The following is a 13,120-nucleotide window of genomic DNA, read 5'->3' on the forward strand; positions in this document are numbered from 1 at the left end:
AAGGATATCCTATGCCATATAACCTCATCCTCAGCAAATACCATGTTGACACCTCCCATATGCCGCAGTTATCAACGCGTCCACTAAATCCAATCTCTATCGATGGAGTTAGTTAACCTCCACAGCAGAGTCAGACTTACTGCAAAGTCATCATCCCCATGATCTCCTTTAGGATCCTTAGTGTCATGTAATATATTTTCATCACTGATATTATAACATTCTGGCATGATATAGGTAGTTGTTCAGTCAGTAAGTTCCTTGAAACTCACTGGTAAATACCATCGCATCATGGAGACTCACTGTGAACATTTTTTCCCCCTCTCTTTCTTGAACAACACAAATTGTAGTACTTGAGCTTGAGACAGATCAAGCTGTGTGCAAAGATTTGACACAGGATGCCCCTTAAGTTCCTCATGTAACTTTCTCATTGTTGCCACGATTGCCCTAAGTGTTCCTTCTCTACTTGAGCATTATGAACCTCCTGGCAAGATGTCCCGCTTCTGGTGTTTGATGTTTCTTTCAGCTTTGGAAAATTATTCAACAAAATAGTAAGTTTTTTACTTTTCTGTTTGAACATAGTTTCAGGTTTTTGAAAGTTCTTCTTCTCCTTCTCCTCCTTCTTCTTCTTTCATGTAACCTTGGTGTCTCACTCTCCTGAGTGGTACTAATCAGCTCAAAACCCACCGTTTTAAATATGAAGGTAGGAATGCATTTCACCTCTGTGCCATACTTGATTTATCAACATTAAATTTCATCTGGCATGTAACTGCTCGATCATTCAGTCTTGTAAAGTTCTTCTGCAATTTTCCAGTCTGGTTGTGTCCTTGCTGCTTTGAATAACTTCATCCCATCAGCAAATCTTGCCACTTACTGCTTATTTACAGTACTTCTGGGCCATTTATAAAAGTTACACGGTGCAGACTAATGTGGAACTCTGGTGGGGATCTTCCTCAGCCGAAAGAACTGACCATTTATCCCTACCTCTATCTCTTATCTTTCAACAATAATATATCTGTATGTTTGGTTTTGGGTTTTTTTTTAATATTATTGATAACATCTCCTTGCAAAGGTTTTTGGAAATTCAAGTAGAATGTATCAACCAGATCACCATAACGCAAGGAGTTTTCAAAGGCAGGACTCCCTTCTATGGGAGCAATGTTGACTAAGCAACTTGTATTTCTCCCAGCATCTACTAATCCTATCTTCTGTTATTTCTACTAATTTACCTGGAATAAACATCAGGCTTGGAGACCTACAGTTCCCCAGAAGTCCACTGCAATCCCTTTTACAGTCTGGCATCAAGTTTGCTACCACAAAGTCTTCAGATACCAAGAAAAGTTTTGAGCAGGAGGCCACACACTAAGTGATTTTGGTTTCTTCATTCATGGGTGTGATGAGAAGCCCAGGACCACCCAACTGGTTATCTTTAGGGTTTACTCTGTTCATCTCCACCATAACCTCTTCTATGGTTGCCCTTGTTTCAGACAGGTCCTCTGTGGAGTGCTTGCTGATCCTAAAGGGGGGTCCTTGGAAGGGAATCTGCCTGGTTTCTTCCAGAGGAAATCTACCCAAATAAACTGGCACTACTCACTTAAGAACTTAAAGACTTTCCAGACTTTCTTCAACACCTCTCTTGAGCGCCGTGCCAAGCATCCCGAAAACACACAGCACGAATTATCCACCGGGAAGAACCTACGTGAATTTGCCTGAAAAGAAAAGCCAGAAGGCCTGTGCAGCCGTGCCACACGCCCCCCGCCGCGCAGCGCCCCCCGCCCTGCCTCGGCCGCGCCGGGCCGCGCCGCGGGGAAGGAGCGCGGGAGCTGGACGGCGGCCCCCGCCCCGCCCCGCCCCGCCCCGCCCCGCCCCGCCCCGCCCCGCCATTGCCCGGTAGCGCCCGCTCGCAGCAGCGGTGCGACGACGTTGCGAGGGCGTTTGCTTCGTTATTTTTAATCTGTACGGTCCGACTGTCAGCGGCATCTCCATAATGCCCGGCGGCGGCAGCGGCGACGGCTGCGGCGGCGGCGGCGGCGACAGCAGCAGCAACAGGAGGAGGGCGCGGGGTCGCCGCGTGCCCCGTCCCCGCAACATGGCGGGCGCGGAGCCCTTCGCGGCGTTGCTGACCGCGCTGCGCGGCTGCTACGCCGAGGTCGCCTCCCTGGAGACCTTCGTCCGGCAGCTGCCGGACAGCGGCGCCGGGGAGGTCGAGGTGCTGCGGGGCGACGACGCCCCCTGCTACCGGACCTTCGTGGGGCAGTGCGTGGTGTGCGTGCCGCGCGGGGCCCGCGCCATCCCCCGGCCCGTCACCTTCCAGCAGGTAGGAGCCGGGGCGCGCCTGGCGGCCTGCGCGCACCTGCCCGGGCCCGGGCCGCCCCCGCCGAGGAGCGGCCGCCGCCGGGGTCCCGCGCGGGCCCCCCAGGGGCCGCGGGTGGCGGGGGCGGCTGGGGCCGGCGGCCCGGTGGCAGCGCTTCCTGTCCTCCATGCGGGCGCGGGGGCGGCGGCCCTTCGCCCCTCGTGGCGGCTGCCGCGGCCGGGCCTCGCCGGCCCCCGCCGGGCCCTCGGCGGTCGGCCCTTGCCGGCGGGGAGCGGCGGGGTCGCGCCCCCTCCTTCTGGGGCGCGGGGGAGCCGAGCGCTGCTGCGCCGGTGGGTTCGGCGGGAGGTCCGCCTGCCCCGGGCGCCATGCGTGCCCCCTGCGGTGGCGGCAAACCCGGCGTGGCCGGGGAGCGGCTGGAAATCAAAAATGCCCCTTGCCCACTCTGGAGAGGGTAGGGGAGGGGGGAAAGCCGCTCGCAGGCCGTTGTTTAAGCAGGAGAAACCCTTCCGAGAGGAAGGATCGCTTTTCTGAGCCGCCGCGGCGTCAGCGAAGCTGTGATGTGGTAGGAAGCAAACTTTGCAAGCTTGTTGAGCGGGTTTTAGAACCGTGAGCCGAGGCGTTCAGTTGAACCGTGTATAAAAGGAAATGGAGGCCTCAAGAAACCTGTTGGTTCCCTGGAAGCTGGGGCCTGCCTGGTCACGCCTGTAGGACCACATCTGTGCGGGCAGTGACCTGGAGGTGTTGGGCGCCCGGGGTGCTCCGGGAGCAGAGGGGAGCAGCGTGGGGTGTTCCTGGGCATAAGAACTGGGATCAAAAGGGCAGACGCTCAAAAGACTTCCTTAACGTCGTAGGCCCGTGTTGCTGCACGTAAATGTCTTGCGGTGCACGTGAAAAGCTCTCTTTTTGGGTATGGAACTTGTGAATCATTAATATTGCTTTGAAAGCCGGTGTCTAGGACTGTGTGCCTTGCATGTCTGTTTAAAGTGTATACTGTGGTTTATGGAAGAGTTGGTGATAAAAGTTAATTCTCTTCCTTTCTTTCTTTCTTCAGTTATCTAGTCAGAGTGAAGTCATCACAAGAATTGTTCAGAGACTGTGTGACAAAAGAAAGAAGAATGTCCTGGCATATGGATACTCCTTACTGGATGAAAATTGTTCTGAATTCCAAATAATTCCATCTTCAAGTATATACAGCTACCTACCCAATACTACAACAGAAACTATTCGTATCAGCAGCCTCTGGGAAACACTGCTGAGCAGGATAGGGGATGATGTGATGATGTATTTATTAGAACACTGCGCAATCTTTATGCTGGTTCCCCCTAGTAATTGTTACCAAGTTTGTGGGCAACCAGTTTATGAACTTATTTCGCATAATGTAGACACACCCACAGTGTTTGTTAAACAAAGGTTTTCAAAGCATAAACGTAGTGGCTTGCTTGACTATATGCAAAAAAGGCTTATGTTTCATAGACAGTATCTATCAAGGTTGCATTGGTGGAAATGCAGACAAAGACTTGAAGCTAATGTCTCCAGCATGGGAAATAAAAAAAATAACAAGATACAAAGCTTAATGTCCAGTTACCAGTGTTCTGCAAAAACTGCAAGCAAACAGATCGGAGTGGTTACTGAAGGTCTGGAAAAACAGAGTAACTCTGGTTTACATTTGTCAGCCACAACACCATCTTTAAAAAGGAAGCTTGATAGAGAACAACTTGAAATTTCAGCTAAGAGAGCAAAAGTACAGGAGAAAGTGAGAGACGGAAAGGCTTGTAATGTCACTCCTGATGTAAACCAAGGTAGTTCCAAGAGATATGGAACTGGATATGTCACATCACATTCTGTAAGTCTTATTAAAAAAAAGCACATTTCTCAAAGAAGTAACAGTAATATGTCTGGTCCTTCTTTAGCTCGCACATCTTGTGATGGGAAGAACTTTGTGGCAGGTGAAAACTCTTTTCTGCGAGGAGTTCAGAGTAACAGACCTTTAAAGTCTAGCATTGAAATGCAAGCAGAATCCCATAGGAAAGGAGTAGAGATGCGTATTTGTGAGTCTCAGTTGGATTCTGCACAAGTCAAACCCATGGAGGGTGTTTCTTCAAAATGGGGAAGGCAGGAAAGTCCCCTAGCTCATTTGGCAAAGAAGTTACCAAATACGTTTTTGCGTTCTGCAGTAGACATTGACAGGAAGTTTCTTCTGTATTCTCGCAGAAGTTTCCAAGAACGTTTTCCTAGATCATTTTTATTGAATTGCTTGCGGGGCTGTAAGGCAGGTGGAAGACGGCTTATAGAAACTATATTCTTAAGCCGAAATGTCTTGGGGCAAAAGCACAACCAAAGCCTGCCGCATCACAACTGGAGAAAGAAGAGGTTGCCCAAACGCTACTGGCAAATGAGACATATATTTCAGAAACTGTTAAAGAACCATGGAAGGTGCCCTTACTTAGTTCTCTTGAAAAAAAATTGCCCTGTTCGGATATCTGAAACCAGTGTGACAAAAACTGAGCTGACTTGTCAGGCAGCCTTGTCTGGGGAAGCAGAGGTTCATGAGCAATCAAAACAGTTTGGGAAAGAGCCTACTAAGTCTGTGACAAGCAGCAGATCTGAATCTGGTCACGATGATGTGCCAGACAACTTAAGCGCTCCTCTTGCAAAATCTGTGCGTGAGGGGTCGCAGAGTGAGGAGCAAAACTCGGGAGAGGTGTGTGATTCAGCTCTTGGGAAGCTCCTCAGGCAGCACAGCAGCCACTGGCAGGTGTACATGTTTGTGAGGGAGTGCCTGGAGCGGGTTGTTCCCGAGGAGCTTTGGGGTTCAAACCATAACAAGTGCCGGTTCTTAAAAAATGTGAAAGTGTTCATTTCCATGGGGAAGTTTGTTAAGCTTTCGTTGCAGCAGTTGATGTGGAAGATGAGAGTCAATGACTGCATGTGGCTTCGTCTAGTCAAAGGTACTTCTTAAATTAAGGAATTAAGTGGTGGGGGTGTCAGATGTGGGAAGGGGAGGGTGTTGAATCTGGATTGAGAGTTGTTTCATTAGTAATAAGCATAGCTGAGAGCACAAACCTGGCAGTGTTTGTAATTGATAGTGGAAGAACACTTAAGCCTGCCCTCCTTCCAGAACTTAAGTTTGCATCACATTAATTTTTGTGTTTAATAGGATGACATTTTCATAAAAATTAATTCAGACGCTGGGCTTTTCAACAAAATTCTTTCCCTTCTACCCCTGCCCTTCAAACTGTAGTAACTCTGAAAATTTGTTAAAGTATGACCAAAGCATGTAAGGAACAAATGCAGCCTGTTGGTTTCTGTAAGCCTTCAGAGAGAACTAAAAGACGAGTCGAGACACTTGTGGTGGCATCTGTTCCTCTGCTGTGGGAGTGAACCTTCATCATCCCACAGCGTGTCCTCCCAGCCCCAATCAACACTGTGGGTACAGGACCCACGCTATATGGGGTTTGCCCACCATCTGTCACCTTTCTAGAGCTCTTCTCTAGGAACAAGACTAAGACACCCGTATTGAGCACTGCTTCAAGCTTGGTGGTTGGTGGTGCAGAGGTCACCTGACTGCGTGGTCTCTGGTGGAAAGAAACTGTTGTGAGGGCACCAACTGATTGCTCCAAATTCTATATGAATCCCTTCTGTTTAGTCTTCTTTCAGATGATAGGTAAATCTTGCTTCCTTGCAGAAGTCCTTCAGACCTAGGACTTAAATCTTGGCTGAAGCTGTGGTTTTGGCATTGATTGCTGTAGGATCTAGTGCATATTGTCATTTTTCTGTGCTTCCATTCTCCCATCTATACAATCTGGATTGCACTTCCTTAGCTGATATGTTTGCAGTATGTATTCTTACCTGGTAATGTACTTGGCTCCTACAGTAATGTCAGCTGAAAATGGTGTGCCTTTTTAAAAGGTGCGATAAGGTTCTGAACTTACTACAGGTTCTTTGTAGTGTAGGAGGAAAATAAAAGTCTGATGTTTGAGAACTGATGTAAAAAATAGGAGAGGTTACACTTGCATAAGAAACTTAATTTTAGCAAATATATTGATTCTTTATTCAGAAAATATGGCTCAAAACCCATGCTTTTCAAAATGGTGAGGACTTAAATATTTTAAAAGGTTTTTATTTTAAAATATGTTTGGTTCATAGTCATTTGGAATATCTTATCTTAAAAAAATGTAGTACCCTCTTATTCTGTGGCCTTATCCCAGGAAAAGCAACACATGGGCTTGATGTTAATTTTCCTGAAACTACTCTTATGCGCTTGAAGTTTATAAACACACATTTAATTGCTTTGCTGCACTGTAGGTGTGGGTTTTTTTCTCCAAAAATAGTAGTGGTTTCTCATCAGTTCCCTGAATTGTAGCCATCACTTAATCTGTTTGTCAAGGACTTAGAAAACAAATGACCTCCCTCCCAACAGTTAAGTAACATCCTGATTTAATGTATTACAACTGCATACTGCAACTCTTCAGTTAGAGAATTTTATAACAATCATTGGTTTTTTTTTCTTTGGTGTTACCTGGCTTCTGTTGAAGTGAACACTGTTTTACGTTAATCTTTTCTTAGGTCATGAAAATACATGTCTCTGCCCTGAAGTGCACAAAACCCAAACAGGGTAGAGAATTGGAAACTTGCTTTAATTTTCTAACTTTCACTTTTAAGCCTCAGCTCTGCTGTGTCAAAATTAAGCTGTTTTTAACACGTTTGTGCCATAATAATGATTTGTGCTATGCAGCTAAACTAATATTTCTGTATAATTTCTTTAAACAGTCCTGTTGTATTTTGCGAAATTCTACTCAGATTTCATTAGAAAAAGTATTATTGGAAGTTGGCAAATGTTCAGTATTGTAGCACAGGGTTTTATCCCCTACTCACCCATATTTAGACATCACTACAAATCTGTGTGGCCTTAGATTTAACAGTAGCTAGGAATGTTCTGGATTCATTATTTTTGTGCATTCTAAATATTATTAAGTGCTGATGGACTTAGGGTGATTTATTTTTTTTTATTATTTTGACTGAGGCAATAAGTTTTATGTAGGTTATCTGAAATAAGGCCGAACCCTGAAATTAATTTTTATGTAATTGGGAAACCTGAATATCATTCTGATCCCTAAGTCAGCCCAGTTTAATTCTGCTGCTTTTACAGTATTCCTAAGTATTTTCATTCTTTTGCTTTTTTTTTTTACTTAAAGTTTTATATTGTAGTAGGCTTATTTCCATTTTATTTTTCCCTTCACGATAATCTTGCCATTGTGCATTAAAGATCTTGCACAGTCAACATGGAGGGGGAAGAAAATAAAGTTTTTGGGCTACTAATGGCATGTATTTGTATCCTGTATGTCAGCTTGTCACTCCAAATTAGTTTCTATGTTTGTACTATAGGCTTGAATTATTCACATTACTTAATGCCAGTGAATATTTGGAGTGGCATCTGTGCAATTGTTTGTATTTGGTTTTTTTCTTTCCATTAACCTCAAGCTAAGAAAAGTGTGTTATGTGTGGGTTTTTTTGTTTGTATGTTCTGTTTCTTTACTAATGCAAATAGTTGATACTTACTATAACTACCTTTGAATTGTTTATTGAAGGTGATCATTTTGTTGCTGCCTATGAACATTGTTTCCGTGAAGAAATTTTGGCTAAATTCCTATACTGGCTGATGAATACCTATGTTCTTGAGTTGCTCAGATCATTTTTCTATATCACCGAGACCATGTTCCAGAAAAACATGCTTTTCTACTACCGAAAGTTTATCTGGGCCAAGTTACAGAACATTGGAATTAGGTAATGTTAGAAAAATAATCAAATATTAATGAAATTTGTGGAAATCTCATGTTTTGTAGTGTGAAGTTGTAATTCTGCTTTCATTTTTTAATGCCCATTTATCCTCCTTTAGCTTAATTTCCCCAAAGAAAATTCAGCCTGTGATTGTAGTATGCACAGCATGTAAATTCAGAAATATTTTATGTGAGAAAACTGATTCAAATTTGGAATTCTTTGGTAGGGAAGAGAAACTTCTGCAATAATAAAATCCATTATGAAGAGGATCTTGTTTTGATAAGTCAATTTTTTACATCTTTTAACAACGAGTAAAGCATAGTGACAGAATCCAAAAGTAACCTTGGGAAAGTTAATTTTACTAATACTGAATTTGCTTCAACTGTTTTAATTATTAAAAAAACCAAAAAAACCAACAAAAAACTAAAACCAAACCTCTGCTGAAATGCTGTAATACTCTATTCCTAAATTCAGACAGTAGCCTTCTGATTTTGTGTTATTTTGGAGGTTGAGGGTTTTAAAAGCTGTGGCTTCTTTTCTAGTGTGGCTGTGGAATTCTGCTACTTTTTGGTCTTAAAAATGCATGCATGTTTTAAGTTAGGGCATTATTTAAGGTCAAATTTTAAGCAATTAAGTGAGAAAATAGGAAAGATCTGAAGGTGATTTCAATGAGCAGTATAGTGCACACAACTCCATAGTTCATGTCTTTCGGGTTTTCATTTTAAATTGGTGTACAAAATGAACATACTTGATGTCTTGTGTTTTAACGGCTGTTTTATATGGTAAACCTTTGGCTTTCACAGTGATCTGGTGGTCTACAATGTTATATGTGTTATTTTTTTAATTCCCCCCCCCCCCCCCCCCCCACTCCCTGATGCTAGCTTTGCTATCTCCAGTGCAGCTTTTCTGCAGATGTGTTAGCACTTAATGGGGCCTCAATCTTGTTTGCAGTTGTAGCGCACAATATGCAATTTAAACAGTAGTAGTCGAGTATAATTTGCAGTTCCACATGTTCTGTTTGTCTTCACACTAACAGGTTAGTGTTGCAATTAGTGTTTTATGTAATTTTAATCTACTTTAAAGGCTACTTTTTGGCATAAAGTATCATGAAGTACTAACTTCTACATATTAGATACAATGCACTTCTACATATTAGATAAAATGCTGTTTTTAGTGGGGTATGTGATTAAAAGAAAACAAATGTTTCTGGTTTTAGCCCTTTTTGTCTCTATTGCCAGTTTCTCGGAAAAACCCAATGTGTAAGGACAAGGTGCTCTGAACTCAAAAGACCCTAACTTGGGCTGATCTCATTTCTTCTGATTTCCTCTCCACCTTTTTCCCCGCTGTCCATGAGTCCCTTCTCACCTTTTGGCTTGGGAAGCCCCTGTGAACTACAGATCACTGGAAGCTGGGGAAGCATCCCAAGGACGTGATGTTGAGTGCTTGCCAAGGGCAAGTGTTTGCTGTTTGCTACAGGATATATATAGCTGTGTGGATTTTTAGCCTGATCCCAGCAGCTGCACTTAAGCTTCACTCACAAGGCTAGGACTTCCACACTGCTTTTTTGAGTGTGCAGTGTAACGTGAAGGCTCCTACTAAATCAGTTTACTGCACTCGTACAGGTAGCAAGCTGCCTACTTCACATGCGGGGAGAGAGACCGGGGTTTAGAGATACTGGGAAATAGCTGTTTAGGGCTGCCTCACCTGTTCTCAGGCTCTCCAGGCATCATACTCTCTCAACCAGCCAGCGTTTTCAGGCACTATTGGTGAATCAGTGCCAGCGGCTGTTGAGCTGCTTCTGTCTTTCCTGGAGGAACAGTATCTGGTGGCCTCTGTTGTTGCCCTAATGGCTGTTCTATGGTTGTCCTGGTTCTTCTCAGCTGGAGCTGCTTGTGGTGATTGCTCTGAGCTGGCTCACAGGAGGGTGTTCACAGCCAAGCATAGCCACTGGTGCCTTTTCAGTTCTTCTGCATCCTCCTTTGGGAGAAAGAGAATGGATGTAACAGGCCGGGCTGAGTTGGCCTGGACTTTACTCATGAGCTTGCCTTTGCACTGTGTTGTCATTAGGGAGTAAATCCTCATCCTGAAGGACTGTCCACATGAGTAGATCTTCCTGTGCAGAATCATGCTCTGGGGTACAGACCACGGTTCTGAGAGGGGACCGGAATCTGTGTGTTTGTCTTGCTGTATGGGTGGAGGTGAGAGTATGCTGGTCATTGCACACAGACAACTTTATTAATTTTTGAAGCTATACAAACTTATTAAAATAGTACTTACAAAGATAAATTCAGTATTTCATGGTATGGTTGCTTCCAGTTCCATGGCCTGCAGAATGCAGTTATGTTTTAAAAATAATGCACCCTATGTTGTGATGACAGCACTGGTTTTCCTAAGGACTGTGCCCTCCCTGCCCTTGACAGGCAGAGTGGCTGCTGAGGGTTGAAAATGCTGCAGAAGTTCTGAATCCCCGCCGTCAGTTTATGGTGAGATGTCAAAAGACAGCAGGACCATCCACTCAGCTTCCTCAAAGTTCAGTGCTTAACAGTGTTGTGAGTGTGCAAAGGACAGCAGAATGGTTCAGTGGCCCCCAGATCAGTGCATATTCAAAACCATTAGCGATGAAATAAACTATGAATGTTGCTGCAGGCAAAATGACATCCAATTCTACAGCTGCCAGAGGTAGTAATGATGAAGATTTGCCAGTGATTGGCCTTTGTCTTCACTTTCAAAGGAAGTGTTTTTTGTTTTTTTTTACAGTGGTTGAGATTTTTCTTTTTCCTCCAGTCTTAAATATGAACTGTAAAGGGATGGTGATACAATAATTCAGTTTCTGTTGAACTGGAGTTCTGTGTTTTGTCTTGGTGATCTACCTAATACTATAGTACATGATGAAGTTTTATAGGTTCAGTAAAGATTTTAAGTCATAATAAATAATGGTGATCTGTGGCTGTGGAAGAGTGATCTCCTGGCCTTTCTGCTTTGCTTTGGGCAACATCTGTGCCAGGAATTTAATTTCAAAGTTTGAATACAAATCCTTAAAACATTCAGTAGTAGCTCAACTTGCTGGCCCTAAATGCCTCTATACCTTCTGTGCATTATCCACTCTGTCACTCGGACCCCGACAGCCCCAAGCGGCTGGATCATTAGCTTGTGTGTGAGTTGTGTTGGCATACAGGAGAGAAGTATTTGTGTGCCTCTCTTACCTGCGTGCTTGGTTTCCCATGTGTCTCCTAGAGAATGCTTACCAGGTTTCCACCATCCATCCACTGCCTTTTGTGATAGTGTGGCCTCCTTTTGCTAAACCAGCCTGTTGGTTTGTGTAGGATGTGAAAAATTTTGCATACAAGTTTAGATTTGTGTCCGTTCTGTTGTGGGGATTTGAATCTTCGCTTCCCAGGGGAGTATCCTAATCACCAGGTTGTAAGTCTTTTTGGAATGGCACATTTTGTCCTTGGGAGCAATACAGGCAGCGCAGGAGCTTGATCCAGGTCTTTTGTGTTGCAGGGAGGGCACTTAATACATCTTAAGGGCTTTTTCTCTATCCCTTTTTCCTGCCTCATGGCATGGGAAAGTATAGATCTGGACTAAGTTACAATGAACTGTAAATCCTGAGGGGAGGTCTGAGGTGGAAACACGTTTCCTGGTAAGGTGAACTTACAGAGCTCAGAACCCATGACTTCGGAGCCTTCTGTTCTTCGTTATTTTCTGCTGCTCACTTTAGCTGACACCTGCTCATCGGATCAGTTCTTTTGAATTGTGTTACTAGATAGCGTAATGACCCTATGTTGTATATGTATCCTAGTGTCTCAGTTCACTATAACTTTTAGTAAGTGGTAGGTCCCCTAAATGCTGGCAGTAGAGCAGCCCACTACAGTGTGCAAGTCCTTCCCAGGGTCCTTCTTAACGTCGTTTACAGAAGGTTCTATTCAACTTTCAAGCTTCTGATACCATGAAAAATATCCAACTTCCTGTTGTCTGGCATAAAAAAATATGTCATAAAGTTCAAATGTACTTGGCTAACCTGTGCTTAAATTTTTGTTTGTGTTAAGATTTTTTTGTTGTTATCTTAATTTGCATCAAGCAGAAATGTATACACTTATTGTATTACGTTGTTGTTAAGATACCATGAAATTATTCTGAAATTCAGATTTCTTGTTGGAATATATATTTGGTTTCAGTTATCATAAAGAGATTAAATGTTTTAATTTAGTGCCTTTCCTATTACTTACACTAAATGTGTATTTGTATTTTAGAAACCATTTTGCCAAAGTACGTCTACGTGCTTTATCTTCAGAGGAGATTGAAGCTGTCTGTCAAAAAAAATACATTCCTGTGGCATCAAAGCTCCGGTTCATTCCCAAAATGAATGGGTTAAGACCTGTAGTAAAAGTGAGTGGTGTTGTTGAATCACGAGCCTTGAGCAAGGAAAGCAGAGAAAAAAAGGTTTTTATTTTCTTACTGTTTTATGTGGGTTTGATGTAGACGGCTAATAGAGTGAGTGAGGGGTTTTTGATGTTATATAAAACTAGTTTTAACATGGTAAACTGGAACACTCATATCAGAATGACTGAGTGGATCTGCCTGTTGCAACTTGCCTTCTCCCTTCCTAGTGCTTAGTTACTATTAGCTTCCAGTTCCAGAATCACATACTTCTGTTTTCAAGCCTGTCTTAAGGGAATGAATCTTAACAGAATGGCACGGCCCGTCAGGTAGTCATGTTTTCTTTCTCTTCTTTTTCCATGCCTTTCCCTCAGGCTTGCAGACTGTGTCTGGTTGTAGGTATTGACCACCTATGGGAGCAGAAGGATGGAAATCTTAAAGATACTCAGTATTCTGAACTAACATGTATTTGTTTGGCGCACCAGAGGGTGAGGGAGGATGAATCCAGCCTGTTGGGATTTACCTGAATAATGATTATGCATGTTGATCGGTTAGTTGGCTGTGGTGCCAGGTCAGCCCAGGGGGCTGGATGGTGATGAATTGGCTGTGTTACACAAGAAGGTCTAAGAAGGGCAAGGAAGCTGGATCAAG

General features: G+C 43.7%; 1 protein-coding gene across 2 annotated transcripts in view; it reads left to right on the forward strand.

Moving 5' to 3' along the window:
• The first annotated feature begins 1,490 nt into the window (after positions 1 to 1,490).
• The window catches only part of TERT (telomerase reverse transcriptase), a 34,212-nt gene continuing 22,582 nt past the window's right edge, over positions 1,491 to 13,120 (forward strand). The window contains exons 1-4 of one of the 2 annotated variants that reach the window (XM_055705502.1): positions 1,491 to 2,314; positions 3,363 to 5,259; positions 7,900 to 8,095; positions 12,343 to 12,532. In XM_055705502.1, the coding sequence (XP_055561477.1) occupies positions 1,985 to 2,314; positions 3,363 to 5,259; positions 7,900 to 8,095; positions 12,343 to 12,532 (2,613 nt within the window). In that variant the 5' untranslated portion in view covers positions 1,491 to 1,984. The remainder of the gene's footprint in view (positions 2,315 to 3,362; positions 5,260 to 7,899; positions 8,096 to 12,342; positions 12,533 to 13,120) is intronic. The other variant, XM_055705504.1, reaches the window with a different exon arrangement.

The sequence above is a fragment of the Falco cherrug genome, chromosome 3 (assembly GCF_023634085.1).
Source record: "Falco cherrug isolate bFalChe1 chromosome 3, bFalChe1.pri, whole genome shotgun sequence".
NCBI lineage: Eukaryota > Metazoa > Chordata > Aves > Falconiformes > Falconidae > Falco > Falco cherrug.